Source organism: Hypomesus nipponensis, chromosome 19 (assembly GCF_054491055.1).
Source record: "Hypomesus nipponensis isolate SF chromosome 19, ASM5449105v1, whole genome shotgun sequence".
Taxonomy (NCBI): Eukaryota; Metazoa; Chordata; class Actinopteri; order Osmeriformes; family Osmeridae; genus Hypomesus; species Hypomesus nipponensis.
The window spans coordinates 7,331,651-7,358,204 of NC_140379.1; the positions used below are offsets into that span (position 1 = coordinate 7,331,651).

The following is a 26,554-nucleotide window of genomic DNA, read 5'->3' on the forward strand; positions in this document are numbered from 1 at the left end:
TGCGTTATGGTGCTCCAAAGCCCTCATGTTTAGAAGTCTTGGTTCTGAATCTTAATTTATACATATATAAATCCTGACCAAATAAGATCACACAAAAAACACAGGAGCCATTTTTATTGAACAACTGTTTATTTTAATAGTCTGTAAAAACCCAGTTTGCTGAGGATAGCCCACTGAAAGTACACCATGCTTAGTTGTTAAGAAACAATATTTTGTTTACAAGTTCAAAGGTTGAGAGGGGTAACAAACATATGAAAACTTTTCAGCACTGCGTTATTGCAACAGCCCAAACTTAATACCTACTTTTCATGGATAAGACATGGTAATGATTAAGTGGCTGTCATGCAGTGTTCTGAGCTCTGAGAGTCTGTACAATTTCCAGTCAAACAGCAAATTTCTAACAGCATGTTACGTTTCATACCCCCCCATCAAGATCAAAGATATTAATCTTGTAGTGCTATCAAATAGTACATCTTACATGTGTCAACTGAAAAAGTTATTATAGGAGGAGACATAACTCCATCATTCTAGTAAGCCCCAAACATACAATTTTTCTTGGGGGGGGGGGGGGGGAGACAGAAAAACCTGATCAAATACATTGTACGCAATTTTGATCTCTTAATTCACTAAACTACTGCTCAGTCTAATTAACACCAGATGAGCAATTAAATAGACAATATGTCAAAATGTTGATGCTGAACAATTGACTGCAATAGAACCACAAGGACAAGGCAGGGAACATCTTCCGCGTGACACAAACACCAACACTATCAATTAGAAATGCTGGCATTTATAACGGGTAGAAAGAGTTCTGAGGTTTCCCAAATTATTAATAAGCTTAACTCTTGTCATGTTATGTATTCATTTAGCGGACACTTATCCAAAGCGACATTCAGATAGGGAATTGAACCCCTGACCTCTAGATCTGCAGTCAGATACTATTGAGCTACACCCACCCCTGGCACACTTTGTGCTTTCCTACATGAAAAAGGCACTGGCCTGATTCCCCCAAGTCTTATAAACCAAAACCATTATTCCATAGAAGTCTAGGCCAAAGCCAGACAAAAGGTATTTTTCAAATACAAGTTCCCAAAACTCTTAGTCTGCACTGGTATAACAAATAAAAATAATCAAACCACTGATCCGATTTTACCATCACTGGGGGGGGGGGGGTGGGAATTAAGTCAACAATTCTTAAGAGGGTCTTCCTTTTTAATGTATTGGTATGTCAAACGGACTGTTAAATTATACTTTCATGTCAAATACATAACTGTGGAAAAGATGAGACGGACAGGAAATCATGGTGACGCAGGGTACTCCAAAAGCAAGCCATAATTGGTGTAGAGTAGTCACCACTGCCTAAAAGTTCTATGACACCTACATGACATAATACAGACCCTGCAGGCACTACGTCTACGTTTAACAAAAAAACGAGTGAATTGTCAGCCCCATCACTGGATAAAAATAACTGCAGACATTGCTTAACCACCATTAGCAATGGTAGAAATGTAATCAATGCTATCGGCAATAGAAGAAACACACGTCTTCTCGATAACTAGATTACCAAATGCCCCGTCTAAAAACCAGAAATGTGTTAAAACCACTGTATTTGTGGTACAAATAAAAATGTAGCTAGAAATACATTCGATAATCAGTCCATTTACGAAATGATGGCATCCAACCAGCCATATTAGTGAAAACCCATCTTATTCTTAAGTTTTATTCAGGATGTTCTTCCGTTTCTTTCCATGTATATAATGTCACATTACAAGTATATCTGAATGATTTACTTCTTTTTGAGGCAGAATCTCTAAAACAAAAACCAAAGCCAAGTAAGCCCATGCAAGCCACAATCAACTTGATATACCCCAAGAACACTGAAACAAGAATTTTCCTCCGACTAAAAAAACTTGGCAAAAGTACAGCTGGATGTTTGAAATACTGGATAACTGGCTACCAAGATGTGTAGTAAGACTATATTTAAAAACTGTAACCAAACAGGAAATGCAAAGGATTTTAGTGCTCCTAAGATACCTTACAGGATAAATCCCAAAAATAAAGCTATTTTTAAGTGATCAAAGTACTCATCACAGTATCAGCGGGCTTCTGCATACATCTTTACACATAACAGAACAATTTCAAATACAATTTCAGTAAGAAAGGAACTCGAATAGATGCAAAAATACTGACTAATTCCACGGAAGTAAGGTATTTACATGTGTACTTGTCCCTCTGATTACTGTATGTCAAACAAAGCTTAACATTTTCTCCAAAAAAAACATTGATTTAAAAAAGGAACTGGGTAAAGAAGCTGCATTCACACCCGTTGAAGTCGGTCAACCCCAGTGCTGGTGACAAATTTACAGAGTACATCTTCATTCTTGTTGTCAGAAGTTGAGACAAAAACAAATAGCTGGACCTTGAAGGGCTACAATTCTTTTTGGATCCGATCTTGCCTGTGAAGTACTACGCAGCCACTTTGTTATCCTTCTGGAAGAAACCAAAACAAGTTTAGACAAAGCACCCCAATTGTAACATTCATATCACACAGTGCACTGGGTGATGGTGTAAAAAAGACGAACCCGAATGATTTACCCTGTATTCAAAGTCAGAGAACTGCTGGCCACCTCTGCCCCCTCTAAAGCCCCCTCTGAAGCCAGGAGGGGCTCCACGGGGCGGGGCAAAGGACCCCCGGCTTGCCGAACGTCCACGCCCACCACGGAAGCCCATACCCCCTCGGCCACGGAACCCTCCCCGGCCTCTGTTGTGCCTCAGTGGGATCCCAAATGTCTCAGAGTTCATCCTCCTCTCTTCTGCCCAAGTCTGCCGTCGCTCCCTATTACAAACAAGGACATTAAACACAGAATCCCACAGAGCCAATAGAGATTTTAAAGACACAAACAATGACATCCAGAGTCCATGTTCAGACTTACCTATTGAAGCCAGCGGCTCTTTCAGCTGCTTTCCTATGAAAGCAAATTTAAAAAAAAGTTACAACAAAACAGCCACTAACAAAAATATCCTTTCCATCAAGTTAACAGGCTGCTGTGTTTGCAAAATCAAGTTTAGGGCATTGAGAAGAATTATATTCAAAAACATCCAGCAACATGAGCTAGACCACCTCTGCCACTTGTGTAACACAGGTGGTACCTCAATGACCACTAACTACAACAGGATGAAATCAAACCTTGTATCGTCACAAGAGATGTTGTCAAAGAAGGACTTGGACTTGTCATAGTAACAGCTGGATGCTGGTGCCTCCTCTTCCTCAACATTGCCTTCACTGTTCTGGGTTTCCACTCCAGAGTCCACCTTCTCCTCCCCGTTGAGAGCCTTATCTACCTTTTCTGGTTTGTCATCTGTGTTTGCCAACATAACATCTAGCTTTAGAATAGTCTCTTACAAACTATGTTCATACAAGTGCTGTCAAAAATATAATGGCAATGTTCTGGCAATGGTTAAAATCATGTTGTTCTGGTAATCTTTCTCAGAAAGGCACGACAGCCCTGTCAAATGAGGACTTGGACGTTTAATAGTAACAGTTGGATGCAGTCAGATGAAATACCAGCCCTCATACCTTTCAGTTTGAGTTTGCTCTGGAACTCCTTGTCAATCTCCTCCTTGTTAAACTGAGCATTGGCACTCTCAAAGTCAAAGTCTTCCTCAAACTTCATGGGTCCGTCCCTGCGTACGGTGAAGCGTCCCCTGCCACGGTGACCTCCTCCGCGCCCACGCCGGGGAGGCTGGGGGCCAGCTGGGGGTGGGCACAGGCAGAGGATACTTAACGCCATAGTAACGCAATGTTTACGGAACATGCTGGCAAAATAATTCAAATGTGGACAAAAGACACTGATGCAAGACACCTATATGGTATATGACAGGTCTTCAACCCCTGTCCTGCTCGTTTTAGATGATTTCCCTGCTCCAACACACCTGATTCAAATGAATGGGTCATTATCTAGTTATGCAGAAGCCTGTTAACGACCATTCATTTGAATCAGGTGTGTTGGAGCAGGGAAACATCTAAAACATGTAGGGCAGGGGGTCCCTGAGGACCAGGGTTGAAGACCTCTGGTATATGACAATGAACAGGTCAACAAACAAGCCATTTACCCTGAAACCCACCGCCTTGACGTCTATTGACTTCACGGTTATCACCACCCCCTTGCTCAACATCTGGTCTGGACAGTTTTTGGACCTCAGGGCCTATAGATCAGAAAAAAACATCACTTTCTACATATCAACCATAGTTTATGAAGTAAAGTAAAATGTACAATGTGTAGGACCAGGCTGGCCATCCTCATTCCTCACCCCGCCTCTGCTCCAACAAGTCAGGGGGTCTTTGGCTTCCTGCAGTAGTAGGGGGCCTGGGTCCTGATGCTGCTGCTGGGATCCTTTGTCCCACTGGAACAGGTGGTGCTGAGACAACTGAAGGGGCAGTCTGCACAGCCTGCTCCAGGGTAGGGCTCTTCCTCAGAGGTTCACGCTGAGGGCTAGATCGCCCTGAGGGACCACAAAAAAAAACGCTTGAGTGATGGTGAAAGCACCAACAGCATGCAAAGGGAAGGTCTTTAAAAAGGAATGGTTCATCTACCTCCAACAACTGCTCCAAAAGGCTGGGGCACCAAAGGGGTGCAGCTGAACTGCTGGCTGTAGGGGGGAAGAGGTGCCCTGCTAAACGGAGCATATGACCCCGCTGGCTGGAATGATGCAGGTGGAGGATTGGTAGATCCGAGAGAGGACTGAGGAGGAAAATCACGCAGTGATAATTTAACTGACCACTACATTACATTTTCATTGTCATTTAGCAGACGCTCTTATCCAAAGCGACTTACAGTAAGTACAGGGACATTCCCCCGAGGCAAGAAAGGGTGAAGTGCCTTGCCCAAGGACACAACGTCATATAGCACAGGTAGGAATCAAACCAGCAACCTTCTGATTAATAGCAATGTAATTTGATTACAAACCTGATGTTTACATTCAAGTTCAATCATTCACAGCAGGAATAGTATTGTTTAAAGCATGTCTTACTTGAACAATGGCAGGGTCCTGTGGCAAAGAATTTGTGGCTTTGGGGGGCTCACAAACAGTAAGGTCCTTGATATCACTCCCTCTGAAGATGATGTACTCGAAGACTTCATCTCTTGGAGGAATGGGCCTGTCAGTGGGGCGGTCTTCAGTGCCAAAAGAACGGACTGAACAGGGAAATTGCAGAGTAATAATTACAATGAGTTTTAGACGTGGCAGTAACGTCATGTACTAAAATGAAAAGCCGCTACAATGCAGGACGTAAACAAAGCACAATACTACGAAGTGCGTGCGCATCACGCTAAATCGTTACTTAGCTGGCTAGCCAGTTCCGAGTGTGGCCAATGCCACGTAATTAAAAGTGATTAAGTCAGTTATGTTACAGGTAGTCTCGTACATCCAGTTACTTCCAAAATGATTAAACCAACATGTTTATGCTAGCAAGCTAGTCGGTAAGCTAATGCTTGAAGTGCACGCGCATCCAATTGTCGTGACAGCTAGGCTAGTTAGCAAGCTAGCTGACGTTAGCAAGTCGAGCTACAACATTGATACCAAGACAAAATGCGAACTGTGAATGTATTCGTAAATCGAGTTAAACTAAAATCGCAAGTTATAGCTAAATACTGACTTTGACTATATCCTTGTTGGCAATGCACCTACCTTTAGCAAGCGCTACAGTCGAATTTTCTGTATCAATAGTATACAAAATTCCTTCATAGCGAATCTCGGCCTTCGAGACGAGGCTAATTTTACTGCCTATGTAGGGAGTCCCTCCACTCATATTGCCCGCTGCTTAGTTTGTATGTTGACTATACGGGATAAAGTTTCTTGGCGTAAAATATCAGAAAGATGTTTTCTTTGTCTCCGTCAATCTATTTTTGCCAGTTCTTTCTTTCCACCAAGCTGCGCTACCACGACATGGCCGTTTTCATGTTTCTTGCACACGCACGCTGCAAAGAATGGTGGGTAATAGGTCTGTGTATGTTTAAGAGACCTTCGTTTCCCTCACCCGGGCGCCCGTGTTGCACCCGTGACAAGCTGTTATTCCATGACAAAAGCTACGCCCCGTTCAGACATGTGATATGTATTATTTCTTTCTTTCTAAAACGAGTAACACTATAAGGTATCGCGATCTTGCATGGGATGTTGTTTCAGCGGAATCGCCACTGACCACAGTTCTGTTTCCCATCCAAATACCACTCGGCCAAGGAATTACATTGTTGTACCGTTATTGCTTTTTTTCGTAACTGGTACACATACAAATCTCAATCTATCGTAGCATTCAACAACGATAAAACACAATATTTAGAATAGAGTAAATATATTCAAAATATATACAAAAATAGGGTTATTCGTTTTTTTTTCTCTCTCCCCCCCCCCCCTCTTCTATGAATTATACGACGATTATAGATTTGATTTTTATTCCCACAATGCCTAGTAACACGCATGCGTTTTGACCCACACCCAAAAAAATCGATGGCGATTGTGATAGAACTTTGAATCTACAAACGAAATTGAATCTTTCAGTTCAAATCTTCTAATCAGATTTGCTATGGATTTTTTGAGATACAGACAACTACTTAATGCTGTTGCTAAATGTCTGCTAATGTAATTGTGCGACAAGTTTTAAATGTAGACAGTAATTCCGCCATGCATATTGTATCTCCGTATTTTATCAGACAATGGTGATTCAAACACTTGGATCTTTAAGAAAAATAATTCAGTAGTCGGTTCATTGAGAAGATTCGAATCGTTCAAACTGTACATCACTAGACAGAGCTCTGTGATGAAACATGGCGGGCGCCTCCGACCCCCTGGAAGATATGCTGTTTTCAGAGGTGGACGAAAAAGCTGTGAGCGACCTGGTGGGTTCTCTGGAGTCGCAGCTTGTTGGCCAAAGCAACCCAGCAGGTTCCCATTCGGAGAAAAGAGGCGTTGGGTCTACAGGCAATGCAAACCACCACTTAGGAAAAACGCCACCTGCCCAAGTGGGCAGTACACTAGAACAGCAACAACAACAAGGACAACATAAATCTGAGATGCACCAGGAGACCAACTCTAAAGAAATCGGCGAGGAAACAACAATTACATCCTCATCATTAAGTTCCGTTCCGTCCTTTGGTGAGGCTTCCAGCACCTCAGGCACCGGTGAAGACGCTAGCTCGAGCGGTTTGCAATCACATGGAACATCCATCACAACACAGCCTGCATCTGGTGTGGCAACTTTGCCATCACCGCAAGTCAGCATCAGCACCGCCAGTTCTAGGGGATCTACTTTGGACTGCGATGAGACGTCAACAGACACCGATTCACCAAGAAAACGCATAACTGCCACACTAAGGAGTGCTTCTGCTCGAATACAGACTTTGAACGGTAACGCAGTAACGTCAAAGAGGAATAGCAATACAGCTAGAACGGAAAGTGTTAGCGCAGTGGCTAGCGGGGCAACTGGCGTTAACTCAAGTCGGACCGTTACAGCTTGTGTAAATACAACGACTTTCACTGTATCTCACTCCAGCATCACAGCAGGTCAAACAGCGATTGCTTTAGATAGAGGGACTCCTACTATTGCATTGCATAGACTCCCTAGTCACATTGTAGCTAGCATAGCACAGAATGGAAATGGCACGACCGTATCGGCCTTGGTCGAGCAAGGCGCACGGATAGGACCTATCGGCTCTGCAGCAACTTTCCAAGCGAATTACAATAAAGAGGGAACCGACACAGGTGCTTCGAAACAAGATTATCTTGCGCAGTCCAAAACTGTTGTGTCCAGTCAGTCTGGTGCTGTTAATTCTGTAATAAATGCTGTATCCACTCCGTCTCCTGTCTTCAACCCACCCACAAGCCAGACTACTGTTGCTACTCCTGTAACACTTACGGGGATGTCAAAAACTTCTACAAGTGTGGCAGGGCAAACTATCACGACATCCGCAGGAATGGTTAGGCCCACAACCCCCTCAGCGGCACCTGCAGTGGCTACCCCGACACAGCCCCAGCTTCGACCTGGACTCTCTGCGCCTCAAAGGATTGTAGCTCCCCAGCTGATTGTCAGGCCTCCTCAGCAGCAAACGACCATTCAGCTGCCCCCTGGGTTTACCATCCCACAGGGTAAGGCTTTAGGGGACTTTACGACTCACTCCTCGAATGGGTGACAAAAAATTGGTTCACACTAGTTTACTGTATTTATTTTATGTAAAAAAAAAAAATGTTTCAGAAGGAGACTAATGACAGTGTGATTGAAGTTATAGAACACACACCATTTTATATGAGCATACACCATTTTTGTTTTAAGAAAGTCTGGGGGAAAGTCAACTGCTCCCACTTGTCAACTGTCTACTTGTCTTCTTATCAAACAAAACTTTATACCCTTATCACAAACAGTAAATTACTTATTCAAGCACAAGAGAAGGTTATGAGAGCAATAACACACAAATACGCTCTTCAAGAGGGCCTCTTGACAACACAATTTTCTCTCTTTCTGTATTCTTGTCTCGAACCTGTTGCCAAGAGCTGCAGAAGGCACATGAAAGAGCCACCACAGTTCCTTACACAACGCTGCTGGCTTTGGGCAAAGAGAATACCCCTGCTACATTACCTTTGTACATACATTTGTCATGCTGCCTCATGAACTATCACTGTGTTGGAGCTCCTTTGCAATAACAAAACATCAGTTGACCAGAGTCTATGGTTTGACTTGAGCTTACACAAAGATAACAGTAATGGTCATAACAGTCAAACAATGTTTTGCATCACTTTGCACGCTAATCTTTTGAATATGATATAACATTTACCCCAGTGTTGTAAAATGGTTGGGGAGCTATATCCCGATGCATGGATATTATTGATGTTGCCTGGTCAGTCTCACAAATTATCTAGGCTGTTCATCAAGATGGCATATAGATAACTTGTGCTTTATTTCAGTTGGCTGACTTGCTGACTGATTCTAAAGAAAATGAGTTAATGAGCTTATTATTCAGTTACTCCAGTGGTGTAGTTGTCTTATGTTGATACAGTGTATTAGTACCAATATGACTTTCTAAATATTTCTCATATGTTTTGACACACAGGCCTACTCTTACAACGGGCAGTATTTTCTAATGAGTAATGAATAAAGTTTTTCTGTGGTGTTCACCAAATACAGTAATGTTGTGGTTCTGTGTGTTCTGTGTCTCCTCCATTGTGCAGGAATGGTGTTGGTGCGCACTGAGATGGGCCAGCTGGTCATGGTTCCCCAGCAAGCCCTAGCCCAGGCCCAGGCACAGGCCCAGGCCCAAAACAACATCTCCCCACGACCTGCCACCCCCACGGCGGGAACTACCTTCAGAGTGACCACCCCACAGGTAAGATCCACCTCCACCATTAATACCAGCACTACCACCTGTAGCATCCCTCACTCCACAGGAAGAGGAAGATGGAAATACACAGAAGATTAAGCCATTTAATTTGTTAAGGAGATTAATTGATGATAAATATTTTTGGGTCATTTATTGATCATTTTCTTTCAGTAATTCGAGCACTCAATAGTCAAACATGACAAAATAGCAAGGTGGAAGGATTGTGGTATGTGATGATAAGAGCTATGTGGTGGTTGGGATTTATTTAATAAGTTACTTTTCACTTTTTTAGTAGGTGAATAGGAATATAATGCTGTTAGTGTTAATAGGACTGGTATTTGAATAGCAACTTGAGCTAAAATTGGTGCTGTCTGCCCCCTAGCTGTCTTTTCTCATAACTAACATATCCTGGGAAGAGAAAGAAGAGCAGATACTAAGGTCTATTCTGCAGATGTCAGTGTAGTTTGGTGTGTTAAACTATATCAGGTTTTTAAAGACTTCGACTGGACTGTGGGTACAGTGTGGACTGATCTGGTCGACTGGACTGGTCTTGCTGAGTAATCTTATGATGCTTGTGTTATACATACAGAAGTTTGTATTATATACCAATGTATAAACAAATTAAATAAAGAGGGCTAATCATATAATAATTTATCTATGCTGTAAATATTTTTTTGAATTGAATACATCTTTCTAAATATTTAATCTATATATCCAAAAGTATTTGATATCCTGCTCCTCTAAATTACTCTACTGGGTCTTTGTTTAAAATGTAATGAGGTGTTGAATATTTAATAGTTTTTTTGCGGATAATCTCCTGAAAAAGTCAATCATTAGTAATTGTTACTGATAAACAAAGGAAAACTAGAATTGCTCTGTTTCTTATCATGATGTGGCTAGGCAGCTCCATTGGATGAATCATCTATCATGTTTCTTACAGGTTAGGATCCTCCAAAACCAATTAAATGAAATTAAATACAGTCGACTCTATTGTTTAATTAACTCTTTAATGCTTTCCCAGGACATTGGCTAAATTACTATGTAGCTTATTGTTTTATTTTAGCTTACTGTTTGTCATTTGAAGGGCAATTACCATTTTTTAAGGGTTAGTCAGTCAAGTACTTGTATGGACTTAACCAATACATCAGATTAAGTTCCGACGCTTTGACAAATCAGATCCAATTACTTTCAAATATGTTCATGTAATGTATCTCTGTGAGTCTGTACCACTATCTTTAACAACTACTAGTCACTAGCATGGAAAATGGGAATTTGATATATGGCTGTTAGTACCTGTGTAGTCAGTTACAAGGAAATAGCAGTAGGTGGCACCATTTCCTTCACAATGTTCAGAATACGCCCCACAATTGATTTGCTCAAGGTTATCCATTAAAACAGGGCAATTTGCAATAAAGTATTTGCCACCTATATGCTGTTATTTCAAATTCCCATGGTATCCATGAACAGAGTCATGGTTGAGTCTCCATCTAATATCTAGCTGACCTAAGATACATTTTTTTAGTTTTTTTGCTATAATTAGAATCTAATCAAACTCTGTGATCACTGTGTCTTTGTGCTACCCCTTAGCCAGAGAGGAACAGTGGTACAGTGCAAGTTGTGATTCGTGTTTAGAGAGAATCCGACACTGACACTCTTATCAGATCACTTAGACGCTCCATTGCCATCAACACAGGAAAAGCGGAGCCGAGATCTGAAAGCAAACTGGGGTGTATTCCCAGTGCTGCTCGATGCCGGGCTGTCACTCTCCTGTGACCGCGAGGGAGAACGGAAGGCTTCCCAAGCTTCCTTCCATGAGCGTTAAATCATTCATCATCCAACTGCCTGATTGTTTTAAAAAGCTAACAGTGCTTTAGCTTTCCTGCTTGAGCGACAGGGAAGGCTGGTGAGGGTGTTGCTCGCGGTGCAAAGCACCCTCAGGCTCTCCCCCCCCCCCCCCCCTCGTCGTCTCTTCCCTCCCCTACCTACCCTCCTGGGCCCCTCAGTGCACATTCTTTGAGCCCACAAAACTTTTGGCAAAGGAGAGACATCAAGAAGGGGCCCTCTTTATCCCTCCTCCTCTCCTGGTTGGGGCTCTGTGTGTCTGTAGCTGTGTGAATGTGAGGCTGAGAGCCAGCACCCTGGACCAATGTCCAGGCTGGCAGAATGGGCAATGTGCCCTCTGAGCCGAGGGGCACCAGTATGGTGCCAAGGTAGTTACCATACCCAACCCTCTCCCGCACACCAAACCCCTTCCTTCACCATGAATAATGCTGTAAGGAGAGACTTTAGATGGTAGCACATGATGATGTTAGGTTAACACTCACTGATCACCTTCCACCTTGTGAGCAAACACACGTAGGTGTAGTCTTTGTAGTCTTTTAGTGTCCTAGTGGGTGGCCTGTTCAACAGAGAGTTTGGGGGAAGGTCAGGGGTCAGTCCAAGGTGGGAATCCTAGCATGTGTATGTACTGGATATCATTTCAAAACTTTTCTCAGTCAGGTGAGGCTATTATTGGGAAGAGCTGTTCTGCCCCCACCCACCCCGCCCGCACCCCCCCCCCCCCCACTTCATCTCTGTTAAGCGATGTCCACTGAAGTCAGGACACCCGATGTGACAGGAACACCATGCCGCCTCCCTCTTGTTCTCTGTGGCCTTGCTGGAAGGGAGACGTCACGTCCTGTTTATCTCTCTGTCTGCTCCTTGCTTTTCCAGAAGGGCCCCGTGGCGCCTGCCGTGGCGGTGACGGCTCCTCAGCAGGCCCCTGCAGTCCTGCCCCCCCAGGCCCAGGCCGCCTCGCAGCCAGCCCTGCCCCCGCAGACCACCAACGCTCCAACGGGCCCCGGAGCCGCTGCCGTCTCCCAGGTCTGTGCTCCGTGGTTGGGGTGGGGCTTGGGCTACGCCATGTCCCCCCCTCCCTGTGGCTTCCCCCGGCCCCAGCGCTGTCACAGCTGCCAGCAGGCTGGCTGTGTCACCACCACCCTCCCCGGCCTCACACAGCTGGGCACGGGGCAAAGACTCAGACACACACATGAGCAGACACAAAACACCACCATCCACAGCGTCACACAGCTGGGTGCAACGCGAACCTCTCGCACACAGTAACATGCTAGCAGGCGAACGAACGCAGGCATATGCACACACAAATGTGTGCATGCTCACACACACAATTCCTATCTCTCTTTTTCCCTTTCACCTTTTCCTTCTTTCACTTTCTGTCCCTCTCTCTCTCTTCCACTCTATCAATCTCTCCTTCATAAGAACTACTGCTCATCTCCAGGCTAGAGTACACTGACTGATACCATTGGCTCGCACTGAGGACAGGTGCCATATCTTATTTGGCAGCCAAGATGATCTCACAGCGCATAAAGTATGCAAGTGCAGGCCTCAGAGTTGTATTTCATGCCATTTTCACCAGTGGTTTGAGGATTTTATATCTGATTTAAAGTAATTAGGATGTAAAAAAAAATTTGGGGGAGGATTTAACAACTGAGATATGAGGAATGAAATTTGAAAACTATAAGCTTAAACTGAAAATACACAGAAGATATACAGTAAATAAAAAGGGATTGGATACAGTGGATTTATAGTTATATGTTTTGAATGTGAGGTAAAAGGTTTGTCTACTTTTCTAGGAGATGCAGGAAAACGTGAAGAAATGTAAGAACTTCCTGGCTACGCTCATCAAACTGGCGTCTCACAACTCTCCTTCTCCTGACACTTCACGCAATGTCAAGGCCCTCGTGCAGGACCTACTGGTGAGCCTCAGTCTCCCATAATATCACATTCTCACCAACGGTAATACAGGGAAAAGTCAATTGTGTGTCTTTAGAGAGTATTAAAGTAGTATGAGAGTCATTGTACATCATTTTTTTATGTCATGTATTCATCTCCCCTCTAGATGTCAGCACAAAACTCTAAGCAGGTCCTCTTGATATGGTACAGCATCTTAATAATTAATAGAATCCAGTGGGATATTTTGTATTTTTTTTAATATCAGTGTCAAAAATGCCTGTGAGGAGGTGATTTCCTCTCCCTGTTCCCACAGCCTGCTCCAGTTAACCTCGGTGACCTTGACTGGACTGTGTTTATTCATCCTCTCTCATCCCCTCATCCATCATCAGGATGCTAAGATCGAACCAGAGGAGTTCACCAACCGGCTACAGCTGGAGCTCAAGTCATCCCCCCAGCCTTACCTGGTGCCCTTCCTGAAGGTGGGTACAGCACGGAAACTGACACCAACATACCGACAGACAGACATACAGGAAGACAGATAGAGAGACAGACAGATATACAGACAGACAGACAGACAGACATACAGGAAGACAGACAGACAATCATACATACATACAGGAAGACAGATAGAGAGACATACAGACATACAGGAAGACAGATAGATATACAGACAGACAGACAGACAGAGGCAGGCCCGTGTGACGTACAGGATGGCTGACTCCAGCCTGAGTGTTACAGGGCTGGAGTCAGCCCCCCCCCCCCCCCCCCCAGCACCTCGTGCACGTAGCCGGCAGGCCCCCCCCACACCAGTTTGGTGAGCGTCACATCATGCCACCCAGCTTGCCAGTCAGCCACAAACACAGTGATGTTGTCATGCAATGTTAGGTCACTCTTGTCATAGCAAACCCCTGCCTGGAATAGTTTGGACGCAGACAGACCTGCATCAATATTGCATGCCTGACTGCCACTAAGCTTAGAGTACACGTTACTAAGAATATCAGATTATTAAATTATTCATTATGTCATTTATATATGTCAGTTACAACTCATAGTTTAAGCTTTCGTCATTCTTTTTAGCTTTTGGCATTATCTGAGTGAACATCCATATTTTGGTAGTTGGCATACAAACACAACAGTTTGAAAATAAAATGTTTATAATCCTCATGAATGCCGTATTGTATATCTAGGAGAAAACATGTTGCCTGTGCATAAAAAAAAAAAAAAAACCTTTGTGTGTTCCTCTGCTGTGTGGTCAACAGAAGAGCCTCCCAGCCTTGCGGTTGTCCTTGCTCAGCAGTCAGCACTCCCTGACCCAGCCTCCCCAGCAGCAGAAACCCCCGCCCACCGCCTCCATGCCTGCCATCGTGGCTGGGCCAGCTGTCCGTGTGCGCCAGCCCAACAGCATAGCCGCTACCGGGGCCGGGGCGCTACCCGTTGGACACACAGCTGGCCTGGTGGGTAGCTGTAGCCGGGCACAGCCGGCATCACGTCAGCAGTGTTAGATTCCGTGTTTGTGTGGCCAGGATTGATGCATTAGGGTTAGCCTCTGTGTTAGCATGGCCAGGAGTCATGTTAGCTGTGAGCCAGGCTCCTGGAGCAAGCATGACACCCCCTCACATGAGTCACGGGACAAGTGGGTTGAGCTGAGGGAAAATGCTGTTGTTTTTAAACTGCACAGGCTGTCTTCATCCTTTTTTCACTCAGCTACAGTGAACAGGATATCAAGGTTTTACTGACAGCTTGTTTAATTTTCATAGCATCGATACAGTTGAGAAATACAATGATCATTTAGTTATACAAAATATAATATTGTTTATTTATTATTATACGTGTATTAACACATTGATTATTCAGTTTTAGGACATCCTTTGAAATAATTTGTCTAGTCAGTAGTTTGCCCCATAGCCGTTGAGGTAAGGGTAGATAGATGTGTGGGGTTTTCTCTTGTCCCACTGTAATGGTGTCCATGTGTAAGATCCCTGTGTGTTGTGCTCTCTCTTTGTCTCCCTGATTATCTGTTTTTCTGTCTGTACCTCTCCCTCCAGTCGCTGGGGACACACTGGCAGGTGTAGTCAGGGTGCAGCTCTGTGTGATGTAGTGGGTGAAGAGAGGGAACTAGGTCAACTCTGGGTCAATGAGGCTGCACTGAGGCAATCAAAGCTCAGCACAGAACCCACTCGCCCTTCCTTTACTCTTTCTCTGTCTCTCTCGCTCGGTCTCTTTCTCCCACCCACACTCTCTGCGTTCCTAAGACTTACCACCCTCCACCCCTCTCTGACCTATCCACCCTCTCTGATACAGCACTGGCTGGATCGATGCTGTGTCATCTCTGCCATAGGTCACACATGAAAACATTTGTAAACTCTAGCCTCTGGTACAGCAACAGTCCGAGGCTGAACCCGGATGCCACACTGTAGTACAGGAAGCTCTGTCTTCTTTACGGCAGACTCCCAAACAAGCCAAACTGTCTCAGTTTTCACAACTTTACCTGTGCTTTTCTCAAACTGTGTCGCAGCTTGGCCAGAGGTGCAACTCTTGCTGAATATATTTTTTTCTCTTCTCCAAAGGCCCTGGAGTGTCTCTGTGTGGGAAATGGCCGTGTATCTCTTTCAGGGCCTTGAACAGTAATATAGCATGTGTCAGGGAATGGGAAACAAGGCTAAAAAATATGCAGTGGAAAGCAAACTGGTGGGAATGGATGGCTGGGCCTGAGGCCCTGCTATAGGCTGCATGCTAGGAAGGAAGTGTCTCTATTAGTGCACAGCCCCCCACCCCATGCACACACACACACATACACACACACATACACACACACACACACACATTTTCTCTCTGGTGCTACTTTTTTGTTGTTCTCTTCCCACTCTCTTTGTCTTATGGCCAGATGCACATGTGTAGGATAACCTACTCACGCACATAGCCTACAACACTAAAGTCATTAAAGGCACTGTTCTGTGTATACTTGTATGCCAGGCCACGTCAGAGTACACTCGCATTAACTTGTACTTAAAAACCAATCAGATGCTGTCCATATCATAGATGACTATATTTCATCTTTTACCTTGGCTCATTTATTATTATTTCTCTCTCTCTCCTTTTCTTCAGGGTGTCAAGCGAGCGGGCACTCCTGGCAGCCAAGTCCGGATGCCCTTGGTGATCCCACAGACACGAGGTGGGCTATGATGGCGTTCAGATGAGCTCAGAAGGCGGCGGTGTCTATCTATTCAGTCATCCATCATGTACACCTCAGACGTGCACATCAGGGAATGCCCCCGTCATCCAACGTGTGTGTGTGTGTGTGTGTGTGTGAAAGGTGTGAGCATATAGGAGATAACAAGTGGTTTCTGTCCTGCTCCGGTCACTTGGCACACTCTCTCAAACACTACCTCCTCACACTGACCCATTCCACCTGGACACCACACTTCTGTTTGGGTCTTTGTAGAATCGGTTTACAGTCATGTGGGTGTTTGTTTGCTTTTGTGTGTTTGTGTGTGTGCGCGCGCGTGCTTGTGTGATCAGAGGTGCATACAAATTCGATCTGCCCCTCTCCCAGATTGCCCACAGTCAAAGATCTGTAGGTTGTTTTATGCCCATAAATTGGAACGCGGGGAAAAGTTCTAAAAATACTTTTTGCCTCTTGGCTAGGAACATGCCTGTTAAAATCAAGTTTAAATTCACTCTGGCAGTCCTTGTGCCTCTCCGGAAACGTGTCTCGGAGCAGGATACGGCGTGGCCATGTAAGGAAGCGCGAGTCGGTGAGGCGCAGTGATATTGACAGAATGATGTTTCCCTATCCAAACCTGAGGAGAGTCTTAGCATTAGCTTTGCCTCCATCTCCCTCTCCCTTGTGAGATGAGAGGCTTGGTTAAAGGTAGTCCCACAGACAAGAGGGTAGTTGATGTTGATCCAAAGGGACAGATGATGATAATATTATCTCTTGTTGTTGTCTTTTTATCCCCCCCCCCTCCTCCTTCTTTCCCAGGCTTGATGGGGAAGGGAGCCACAATACAGGCGGGCAGGAGTCCCGGGGGCTTTGCCGTTCAGGTGTCGGGGAATCAGAAAAACAAGCTCAACGATCCTGGAGGCGGTACTTTCAGGTACAGGACCGACCACGCACTGGGAGAGAGAGAGAGAGCGAGAGAGAGAGAGAGAGAGAGAGAGAGAGAGAGAGAGAGAGAGAGAGAGAGAGAACAAGGAGTTAGACTGTTCTGGACAGCCAGCACATGAGGGCAGCATTTCACTAATATGATCTAGATGACTACAGGCTACACTCTCAGCTAAGGCCAGGAGTTTCTCCTTCGCGGGTTGGTTGGCTGGTTGGCACACTGCGTGGCTGTTTTGCTGTCTGGCTGGCTGGGTGGCAGGCTGATTGACTGGCTCGCTCAATGGCTGTCTGGCTAGCAGGTGCTTTCCCCCCCACCTAATCTTCCCCTTAGCAGCATACACACACAAACACACACACACAAACACTCTCTCAGTCAGTAGACCATTCAGGGTCATTAACTGACACACTATTCTACAATGAGATGTCAACACAATAAACCCGAATGTTGAACGGGCCTTTTGTTGTATCAATAGCTGTTCATGTATTAAAGGCTCAGATGGACAGTTAATGAACCAGTAAAGGTTTAGACCACACCACGGCTCCCTCTACTGCCCCAGGTAGCTTGCTGCATCTTGGCCAGTGCTGTTGTTTGGAGACAACGGCATTAGCAGTGCAGCTGCAGTATGTGTATGTCTGGCTGCGTGACAAGCATTCATGTGTGTCCTTGTTGTTGTGTGTGGATTACTGTCTGTCCATATGGTATGTAAATGTATACAGGCCTGTGCGTGTATTTGTGTGTTCTTCTGCGAGTTTAGGTCGGTTTTCCTGTGGGCTAGTGTGCAGTCCTATGGCTGTGTGCTTGTCTGCGTGTGCGTGTGTCAGGGAGGGGGGTTGGGGAAGATGGCCCTTGTGTGACCAGGCCAGCGGGCTGAGTGGAGTCTAGGTCACATGGGCCAATGGGCTATGGGCCGGACTCCTGGGGGGAAAGTAGAGGCCTCGGGCCCTGATTGATAAACCAATAAATCTTTAGTGGCCTTGATAATTAAGCTGTCAGGCCTGCTTGTTACTGACGACCTTTTCCCTCTGGTGCTTTTGTGTGTGTGTGTTTGTATGTGTGTGTGTGTGTGTCTGCCCCAATTGACCAAAAACACACCTTTATTACACGTTTTCTAGTCAAATCCAATAGGGTTGAACCAGCCTGTATTAAACCTTCTGGTGAACACGGTGGGGGCGGAACACTCAGGCCCTCCTCTCCCTAGTTGGAGAGTGGAGTGCTGTTTTGTGTTTACTCCCCTGGTTCTCACCCGAGGGCTCCTGTACATGTTGGAACGTAGCCCTGTGGTGCAGAGAAGGGTGGAGATGTGGTGATGGTAGTCACCCCTCCCACTCGCCCCCCGCCCCCTCCCCCAAAGCACCTCAGAGCCCCTCCAGCAGCTCTCAGTGTGGGAGCACAATGGACCAGCTATTGGCTGACAGGCCCCCCTCCCTACTCTGAAAATACTGATGCTACTGACTCTTTTTATTTGATCATGTGTGCCTTTGTTACAAGACGATTGCAATTGTAATTGAATAGTTACTCCCTTGAATTGAATTGCAATTCAGTCAGGAAAAAAACAAGAATACAATGGTGTGTTTAATTAAAATATTCACAACGTGCTTCATTGTCAGTAGCATGGTTATTATTGTGTCATGTTATTGGTCACAAGCACAATCAGCCAACCGTTTGGCTGCATCTTCCAGCTTAGCCTTACAGTATGTGGTTATTCTGCTGGTCAGCACTGAGTCTCCAGGGTGGCAGTGTGTGTGTGTGTGTGTGTGATCTGGGTGGTAACATCTCAGCCAGCCTGCCAGCCCACTGGTCCAGCTGCACACAGCACAGTACACACACTGGAGGGCTTGTAGGGTTCCCAGATTGGCCACAGCCATGTGTGTGTGTTGTGTGTGTATGTGTGTGTGTGTAGTTTACAGTGCTGAGTGAAAGCAGCTGTCTCTGCACCCCCCCCCCCTCTCTGTAAACACTCCACATCCGCTTTAATCACTGCCGCGTCCCACAGTTCTCTGCCAGCCCTGAGCTCACCCTCATCCCCTCAAATCCTTCCCCTCAATGCCACGTCTGGGTCATACCCACCCACCCCCTAAATCCAGACTAGACTGGACACACACACACACACACACACACCAAGACTGTGCCTGGACTCCACGCTGGCCTGAAACACAACTTTGTCAGCAGCCCTCTGAATCCACCTCTGCCTATTGGGAGGAGAGTCTCAGGAGGTCCTCTCTCTCTCTCTCTCTCTCTCTCTCTCTCTCTCTCTCTCTCTCTCTCTCTCACTCACTCTCTGTGTGCAGAAGGACTGCATGGAGGGTGGTAGCTCCACGCACAGGGCTTACTCAGACACCCCTCCCTGGGCACAGGGGGACTCTCTGGGGGGAGGAATGAGAGCCAGGTCCATGCCTGGATGATACCCACCATCCATCCATTCATATACACACACACACACACACACACTCACACACACACACACACTGTGGCCAAGCAATCCACTCACCACCTATGGCGTTCCCTTGCTGGAATCCCAGTTTTATATGGAAAGTACATGCATATGTATTCACATGGCCTGGGGTAGAATGTCCCTGAGCAAAATCAAACCAATCATTGAGAAGCTTCTATTCCTCCACGGCGCCAGCTAATTACATCTCTCCTTTATTAACGGGGACGGAGGTATAGTCTACACACATCTAGTTATTCTGCGTTTCATATCTTGTTCCACTCTTTAAATGTCAGTCCTGTCGGTAGTGTGTCCGTTTGATTTTAGCACTGGCACACCCCAGACCATATCATGTCTTTCAAGAACAGAACAGCCTTTCAGTTCAAATCACTTTAGCTTGTCCATGTACATTCTCCATGTTGATTATAATTACACTGTTATACCATAAATAGCATATCTTTTTTTTTGGGAGGTATATCTATATCAAACCTTCACTAAACGGTCACATTGGATTAGGATTTATTTATTTAGAAATGAAGATTTACATCCATCTACATAATACTTAGGTTAGGCTACTGGGAAACTGTCGAGAGGACACTGACTGAGGCATGCATGATTTCCAATGTGCTTGTATGTGTACTTGCTGCAAACGGCAAACAAACTTCAAACTATAGTGAAGGTGATAGTTATGAAACCTTCCATAGGCTAGAACAGGGGGAGATATCCTACAGAATGGGATGATAGGGATGGTGGGGGGGTGCAGGAGGAGGGGGTATTCATGGTTGTGTGTTGTTGGGGAGATTCTGCAGGGCGATGTAATTAGACTCTGGGTTGGTGAGGAGGTGGTTGGTGTAGGGTGCAGCTCTAATCCCCTTTGTCAACCTCCCGCCGTGGTGTCAGGACTCATATAGGGCCTCGCTGGCCTTACCCAAGAACAGGAAGACCACAGCGGGGGGGGGGAGGCGCCAACGGTGTGTGTGAGTGTGTGTGTGTGTGTGTGTGTGTGGGTGCCCGGGGTGCCTCAAGAGCTGGCCTCAAACATGTAACCCCTGTTGGAGCCAGCGGCGGCGGAGCGAACGCAAACGACTGTGGAGGCGTGCGGGCGGCGGAGCGGGCGCCCTGTGTGTGTCCTGTGGTTCTCTGTGCCCTCTGTCAGCGCCACTCAGAGGCTGAGCGTTCCCACTCTGCCCGCTCAGGGCTCTGCCAGCCGAGGAGGGGCTGCCCGCACGGCGGGGGGGCCACCCCTGTTAGCTTAGCACGTTAGCACTCATCGAGTTTGAATGAAAGAGAACGATTTCAGGGACTTTGTTTGTTGTCCGTCCCTGTTAACTTAACATTTGGGTTAGGGCTAGTCATGTGAAGAAATCACATGTAAACACACACCCACTGGAATAAATGGAAGGAAGGTGGATATATGCAGAGATGCAGCCAACACAGGATTTCTGCAGACCCAGACCTCTTTACAGAGAGTGCAACATCAAGACTTCTTTACTGATTCTATGTAACAAACTCTCTCCGCTTCACAAAACCCCCTCAGGCTGTATCCATATGAAAGAAAATGGGAGATATATAAGCACTGTAGCTGGTGAGAAGTCAGACGTGGTTGTGAGGAATGGCTGAGATCTCTACTGGCCTATAATACATTGCAGCTTCTGTAAACAATGATTGTTGATATTAGTATATTGCCAGATTCATCATTGCAGCTACAATCCTCTTGAGCGTCCTTAGCCAGCTAGCCTGCATACAAACACAGTAAATCTCCCTACTGTGGCAACCACACGCTGACTCAAATGGGCTCCGGAATGAGCCCTATTCAAACAGACTGTCTTTACCAATGTATGCCCTTCATTGAATCACCATGAACAAACAGCGCTAGTGCATGTATACCGAAATGAAAATGTGTTTTCTTCCATGGCACTTCAGGGACATTGTATTTTAACATCCAAAAGACTTGTGTTGTCAGAAGCACAGTTGAAGGAGAAATGAAACTGGCTACTTCTAAGTTGCGTTGTTTTCATGCTAACATGGACAGTTATGATAAACCTATGACCCATACTAAAAGCTATTGGATTAGGTCCACTTGGCCTTGATGTGTGATTTAGTGCTGAAGTCAAAACATGGTAGCGTGAGCTCCTGGTTGTGTGTCTCAGGGACGATGATGACATCAACGACGTGGCGTCCATGGCCGGGGTGAACCTGAACGAGGAGAGCGCTCGCATTCTGGCAACCAACTCCGAGCTGGTGGGCACTCAGATCCGCTCCTGTAAGGACGAGGCCTTCCTCCACCCAGGTCTGCTGCACAAACGCATCCTGGAGACAGGTAACTGCACCAAGTGCACCCATACACATCCATGTTGAATACAGTTAGTTATCGGAATAGTTTTGTAGTTCACCTCAGAACTTCAGATTCAATCATTATTGTTGTATTATGACTATTATGAACTCTCAATATGCCTACTTCAAACTTTTGCTGTGGCTTCCGAATATAGGCCAGACACTGTCAGTGAATGATGAAATCCATCTGTTTCTTTCTGTGTTTTTATCTAGTTGTTATTCCATTTTGTAGTGTCATCACTAAAGACAGTTTGATTTGCCTTCCCTGATGTTCCTGGGCCATGCCTGTTTCTCCTTTGGCCCCTCAGTTTAAATTTGGTACATTTAACAGTTCTTTCACCTCCTTTAATGAATTCTTCAGTGGCTGTCTGAACTTACTAGACCCCAGGCTCAGACATAAATACTTTATAGGTCTGTCTTTTGAAGGCTTCTTGTCAGATTGTCCTGTAGACTGAGAGGAGAGTTCAGAGCTGCTAGTTTCAAGACCACAGTATGTTCTCTCATAGGATTTTATTGTGTGCGTGCGTTAACTTGACAAAAGCAGAATCGCTCTCTGTTCCTTCGCCTGTCCATGTGAGAGTCAACCGTGTGATATTATCTCCTCTGGCTGGGACGAAAGTCAACGGTATTACATGCCACTTAGGTTAGCACACTCCAGGTTTTTGTTATATCTGTGTCAAGCGTGAGGGTGCAAATGAGTGTTATTTCTCCAAACAACTGTCCTCAGTAAGTCACATGGCAGGCGTCTGAAAAAAAGACACGGTATAATTCGATTCAACAGCGAGTTCCGTAGTACTCTTCTTGTTTTACCTCAATTAAGTATCTTTGGATTAGCAGCCAGGCCCAGGGGTCACAAGCATCTCCCTGGTACCTCGGTGTGGTTGTTATCCCGTCACCCGGGGCACAGAAGGCCGTCAAAAATGTAAATCGTCCTCTGGGGGCACTGTGTGGCGTGGGCAGGAGGCCACAGCGCCCCCTGCTGGGGAGTGGCACTTGGGTGGCTTTGTTGTGTCAGTGATTGGCCGCCGTGCAGTCTCTGCTGACAGCAGACCAAGGGAGGCTCCCCGGCCTGCCAACTCGGCTCAATCAGAGATGCGCTACCCTTCTTCCTCCGTCTCTAACACAACACAACACAATGCAGCCCGGAATTACCTCTCTGCTCACTGCCTCCATGCCCTGCTTTGCTGCCTTCCTCTCCTGCCTCCCTGCCCTGTCTTGCTGCTTACGTACCCTGCCTCCCTACCCTGCCTGCCTGCCTGCCTCTTTGCCCTGCCTCCCCATGTCTGCTCTTCCTGTCCTCTGCCCTCCCTCTCTCTCTGCTGCTCTTGCTGGACAGGCAGGTGGAGGTTGGTTTGATTTTGTCCTTCAGGTTTAAATGTAGATTAGGAAGAGGTTCCCCCCCTCGCTTCTTTCTCTGTCTGTTTCTCTCTATCCGTCTCTCTCTTATTTTGTCACCCTCTATCTAGCTTCTTTCATCATGCTCTCTATCTCACTCTGCCCCCCTCCTACCTCTTACACCCTCTCCCTCATTCGCTCCCTCTCTCTCCCATAGTTCTTCAGGCTTGTCCTTGAGCCGGAGGCCAGCTTCATTTGTGAAAAACCGCAAACAGCAACTCCCTCCTGACTCTCAGGGACTCGAACACAAGCACAGCTGGAGCTCTGCAGAAACAGCCTCTCAAAGTAAATGATGGTGCATGGGTACCTCAGAGATCCAACTCTGCAGAGACACGCTCAAGAACACGCAAATCCAAAGAGACGAAAGCAGAGTGCAGCTAGTTCCCTGGCCCGGTTAAGGTCAGCTGTGGCGTACCCGAAAGTTGAAACAAATCCAGGAAAAGATGGATGAAAACAAATAGAAATGAACGGATATCATTTTAATTCAGTGTAAACTCTTCTAAGCTAGGTACTAGCATGGCTTACATTACAGCTAAAGAAGCAATGTGTATCTTTCTTCCAGAATCAGCTTTCTTTGGCCCGGTCCCTCAATGTTTTTCTAAAATATTGATGATCCTCGAAGCCCCCTTCATTTCAGGGGATGGAAGCATTTTTGTGTTTTTACCCTTTGACATTGCTTGAGACCCAAAGAAAAATATTTTTGTATTGTTACACTAATTATCAGGCTCATAGCAATCTAAATGATTTCAAAATATTTGACCGAAAAAAATAACTGTATTGTACAGTTGATTAATATAATTGGTGTGGTTTACTTAAAAGCTTGCCAGAGAGAAACATATGCTAATGTTGTTAGACTATTAAAAAAGGGAGAGAAAACAACAACTTTGTGTTGCCACTTCAGAAACTAGTTTTGCTGCTACTAAAATAATCGTTTAAAGTTAGGTGGACTTCCACCTAACTTCTAAACTACTTCCGTTAAACTATATAGATGGCTATATGCTGTAGGTATAATATTCACACAGCGCAGGTGCTGTGATTCAAAAGGTGAATCTTTTATTAAAGAGGCCACAAGTTTGGGGAGTTGTGTATATTTATGTTGGACTTCTGGGGGTGTGTGTTGTATGTGTGTGTTGTGTGTGTTGTGTTTGTGTGTTGTGTGTGTGTGTGGGTTCTCACAGCTAAGAAGTATGGAGTCAGTGAAGTTCCTCTGGAGGCTGCCACCTTCATCTCTCACGCCACTCAGTCTCGTCTGCGCACCGTTCTGGAGAAGGTGTCCGCTATCGCACAGCACAGACTGGATGCTTGCAAAGTAAGTTTCATACACACACGCACACATACCCACACACAGCCAAATTCGTAAGCAACAAGATATTGCCAGTACCTTTTACACTTAAGTGATAAATAGTTTAGTGCAGCGTTCACAGTCTGTCAGAACACAAACAAACACAAACACACGCACAGAGGTGGGTCGCTATTGTCTTTAGTGACATAAACATCTAGCATTGAATGTAGCGATGTTACCACATCTAATTGGTGCATATTAAAGCACAAATCCAAACAGCGCTCGCCCATAAAGCAGAGAGCAGAGAAACACGGAAACTTTGAAACGCTGTTTTTCTGCGTCGGGAGGAAGGCAGGCTGGAACAGGGAGCGTGGCGCTGCAGCTGCCCTTGTATTGTTTTGCCTTTTTTGCGGTTTGTAAATGAGGCGTGTTAGAAGCACAGAGCCCCCGTTCTCTCTCTGAAGCCACTCTGTTGACATCAGCGAAAAAGCCGCAGCGGCCTTTATGGAGCACGGCGGCGGCGGGAGCAGCAGAATCGTTCGGCGGAGGAGTGCAGGCTCAGCTCGGAACAAAGGATGGAGGGGGGATGAGAGAGGCGCGGCGACAGACCTTCTGATGTTTGTCTCCCTGTGCTCCGTGCCACGGAGATCCTCACATCGCCACACACAGAGAGAACGAGGGATAGAGGAGGAGGAGACGGAGGAGAGGAGCGGATACAGGGGTGGAGGTGGAGAGAGGGGGGGTGGAGGAGGGTGCGGGGGGGGCTGCTTAGGAGACGAGCACACACGCTCACAAGCGAAGTAAACAATTATCGTATTAACTTTTTGATGACCCACAAACTTTGTTTTCCCCTCCAACTTGTCTCCCGTGATCTTCCGAGTGCGAGGCGGCACGTTCCACACAAGGTGATCCGTGTAAACAAAGAACACTGGTGGTTGAGTTGAGGCGGTGTCTAAAGTTGTATGCAGTATGTTTATCCAAACTTGTGGTTGATTATCTCATTTCTCTCACTTACCCTCCATTCTAATTCATTCTCTTGCAATCTCTCCCTCCCTCTCGCCTTCCCACCCTTCCTATTTCTCTCTCTCTCTCTTAGGATGAGGACTGGTACGAGCAGTCAGGAGAAGTACGGTCGCAGCTTAAGTTCTTTGAACATCTGGAGAGGATGGAGAAGCAGAGGAAGGATGAGCAGGAGAGAGAGATTCTGCTCAAGGCAGCCAAAGTAGGTTCTCAGTAGTCAAGCACGCCCGTGTCCAAATATTTCCATCACTGTGTGTTTGGTCAACTCTTTAGATCCAGGTGCTTGTAATGAGTGAATTAAAAGGTAATAAGGCCTTAGTAAGTTAGTAGGTCTTTTTAACACATATTCATGTTAATAAGCATCTTATAAGGCCCTTTACCTATGTGTGTGTGCTATGGTGTGTGTCTTGTAGTCCTGTGCTAGACTCCTAACAGATTAAATAGACTGTGACCTCGGTGGAATAACATGACTGCCCCCTCCTTCCCCACCTGATCTCCCAGGGGCTATTCCACCCTTTCCTTCCATCCCCCAACACATCATGGAGCGGGATGGTTCCCCCAACTCCACACACTCCTCTGTATCTTCATCACACACACACACACACACACACACAAACTTTTGGACCTCACAAGAGGAGCACATGCTACCAGCCAGTTTACACCGCGAGTGACAGAGAGCTTGTAGTTGAAAAGGTGTCCGGGAGTTCAAAAGATCGACACTGTCCGTTGTGAACAGGAACACCCCCCCAAGGTGAATCAAATTATTTTAATCATTTTGAATGGACCTAATGTCCCTGCCTAAAGACCCTCAATGTCTTAATAGGGTTATTAAGGTATTAGAAACCTGCTAGTGGATGAACAGCTACTCAAGCACTAGCCTGGTCGATGACAG

General features: G+C 45.8%; 2 protein-coding genes across 6 annotated transcripts in view; one reads left to right on the forward strand and one right to left on the reverse strand.

Moving 5' to 3' along the window:
• Positions 1 to 110: 110 nt before the first annotated feature.
• On the reverse strand, positions 111 to 6,020 carry lsm14ab (LSM14A mRNA processing body assembly factor b). 3 transcript variants are annotated; one of them, XM_084682767.1, is made up of 10 exons: positions 5,689 to 6,020; positions 5,032 to 5,195; positions 4,595 to 4,742; positions 4,312 to 4,503; positions 4,126 to 4,206; positions 3,578 to 3,754; positions 3,188 to 3,359; positions 2,934 to 2,966; positions 2,596 to 2,836; positions 111 to 2,490 (listed from the first exon to the last, which is right to left on the reverse strand). In XM_084682767.1, the coding sequence occupies exons 1-10, from the start codon at positions 5,807 to 5,809 to the stop codon at positions 2,467 to 2,469; spliced, it is 1,353 nt and encodes a 450-aa protein (XP_084538893.1). In that variant the 5' UTR covers positions 5,810 to 6,020; the 3' UTR covers positions 111 to 2,466. The 3 variants fall into 3 exon arrangements, with proteins under 3 accessions (XP_084538893.1, XP_084538891.1, XP_084538892.1); XM_084682765.1 differs by having other exon boundaries at positions 4,114 to 4,206; positions 5,689 to 6,017; XM_084682766.1 differs by having other exon boundaries at positions 111 to 2,487; positions 4,114 to 4,206; positions 5,689 to 6,015.
• A 493-nt stretch (positions 6,021 to 6,513) lies between these two features.
• The window catches only part of LOC146246746 (transcription initiation factor TFIID subunit 4), a 50,251-nt gene continuing 30,210 nt past the window's right edge, over positions 6,514 to 26,554 (forward strand). For all 3 annotated transcript variants that reach the window (XM_084682392.1, XM_084682394.1, XM_084682393.1), the window contains exons 1-11: positions 6,514 to 8,139; positions 9,217 to 9,371; positions 12,078 to 12,227; positions 12,998 to 13,120; positions 13,487 to 13,576; positions 14,357 to 14,551; positions 16,203 to 16,269; positions 17,080 to 17,194; positions 21,782 to 21,951; positions 24,539 to 24,669; positions 25,739 to 25,864. In XM_084682392.1, coding sequence (XP_084538518.1) covers positions 6,822 to 8,139; positions 9,217 to 9,371; positions 12,078 to 12,227; positions 12,998 to 13,120; positions 13,487 to 13,576; positions 14,357 to 14,551; positions 16,203 to 16,269; positions 17,080 to 17,194; positions 21,782 to 21,951; positions 24,539 to 24,669; positions 25,739 to 25,864 — 2,640 coding nt within the window. In that variant the 5' untranslated portion in view covers positions 6,514 to 6,821. The remainder of the gene's footprint in view (positions 8,140 to 9,216; positions 9,372 to 12,077; positions 12,228 to 12,997; positions 13,121 to 13,486; positions 13,577 to 14,356; positions 14,552 to 16,202; positions 16,270 to 17,079; positions 17,195 to 21,781; positions 21,952 to 24,538; positions 24,670 to 25,738; positions 25,865 to 26,554) is intronic.

What these genes read in the sequence shown, in the direction of transcription:
- lsm14ab (XM_084682765.1), bottom strand. Translation starts at nt 5,809, where the DNA reads ATGAGTGGAGGGACTCCCTACATAGGCAGTAAAATTAGCCTCGTCTCG. An exon ending in GAGCAAACTCAAACTGAAAG is followed by an intron (nt 3,360 to 3,577) that starts GTATGAGGGCTG and finishes TGGCAAACACAG; the next exon opens with ATGACAAACCAGAAAAGGTA. An exon ending in AGAGCCGCTGGCTTCAATAG is followed by an intron (nt 2,837 to 2,933) that starts GTAAGTCTGAAC and finishes TGTTTGTAATAG; the next exon opens with GGAGCGACGGCAGACTTGGG.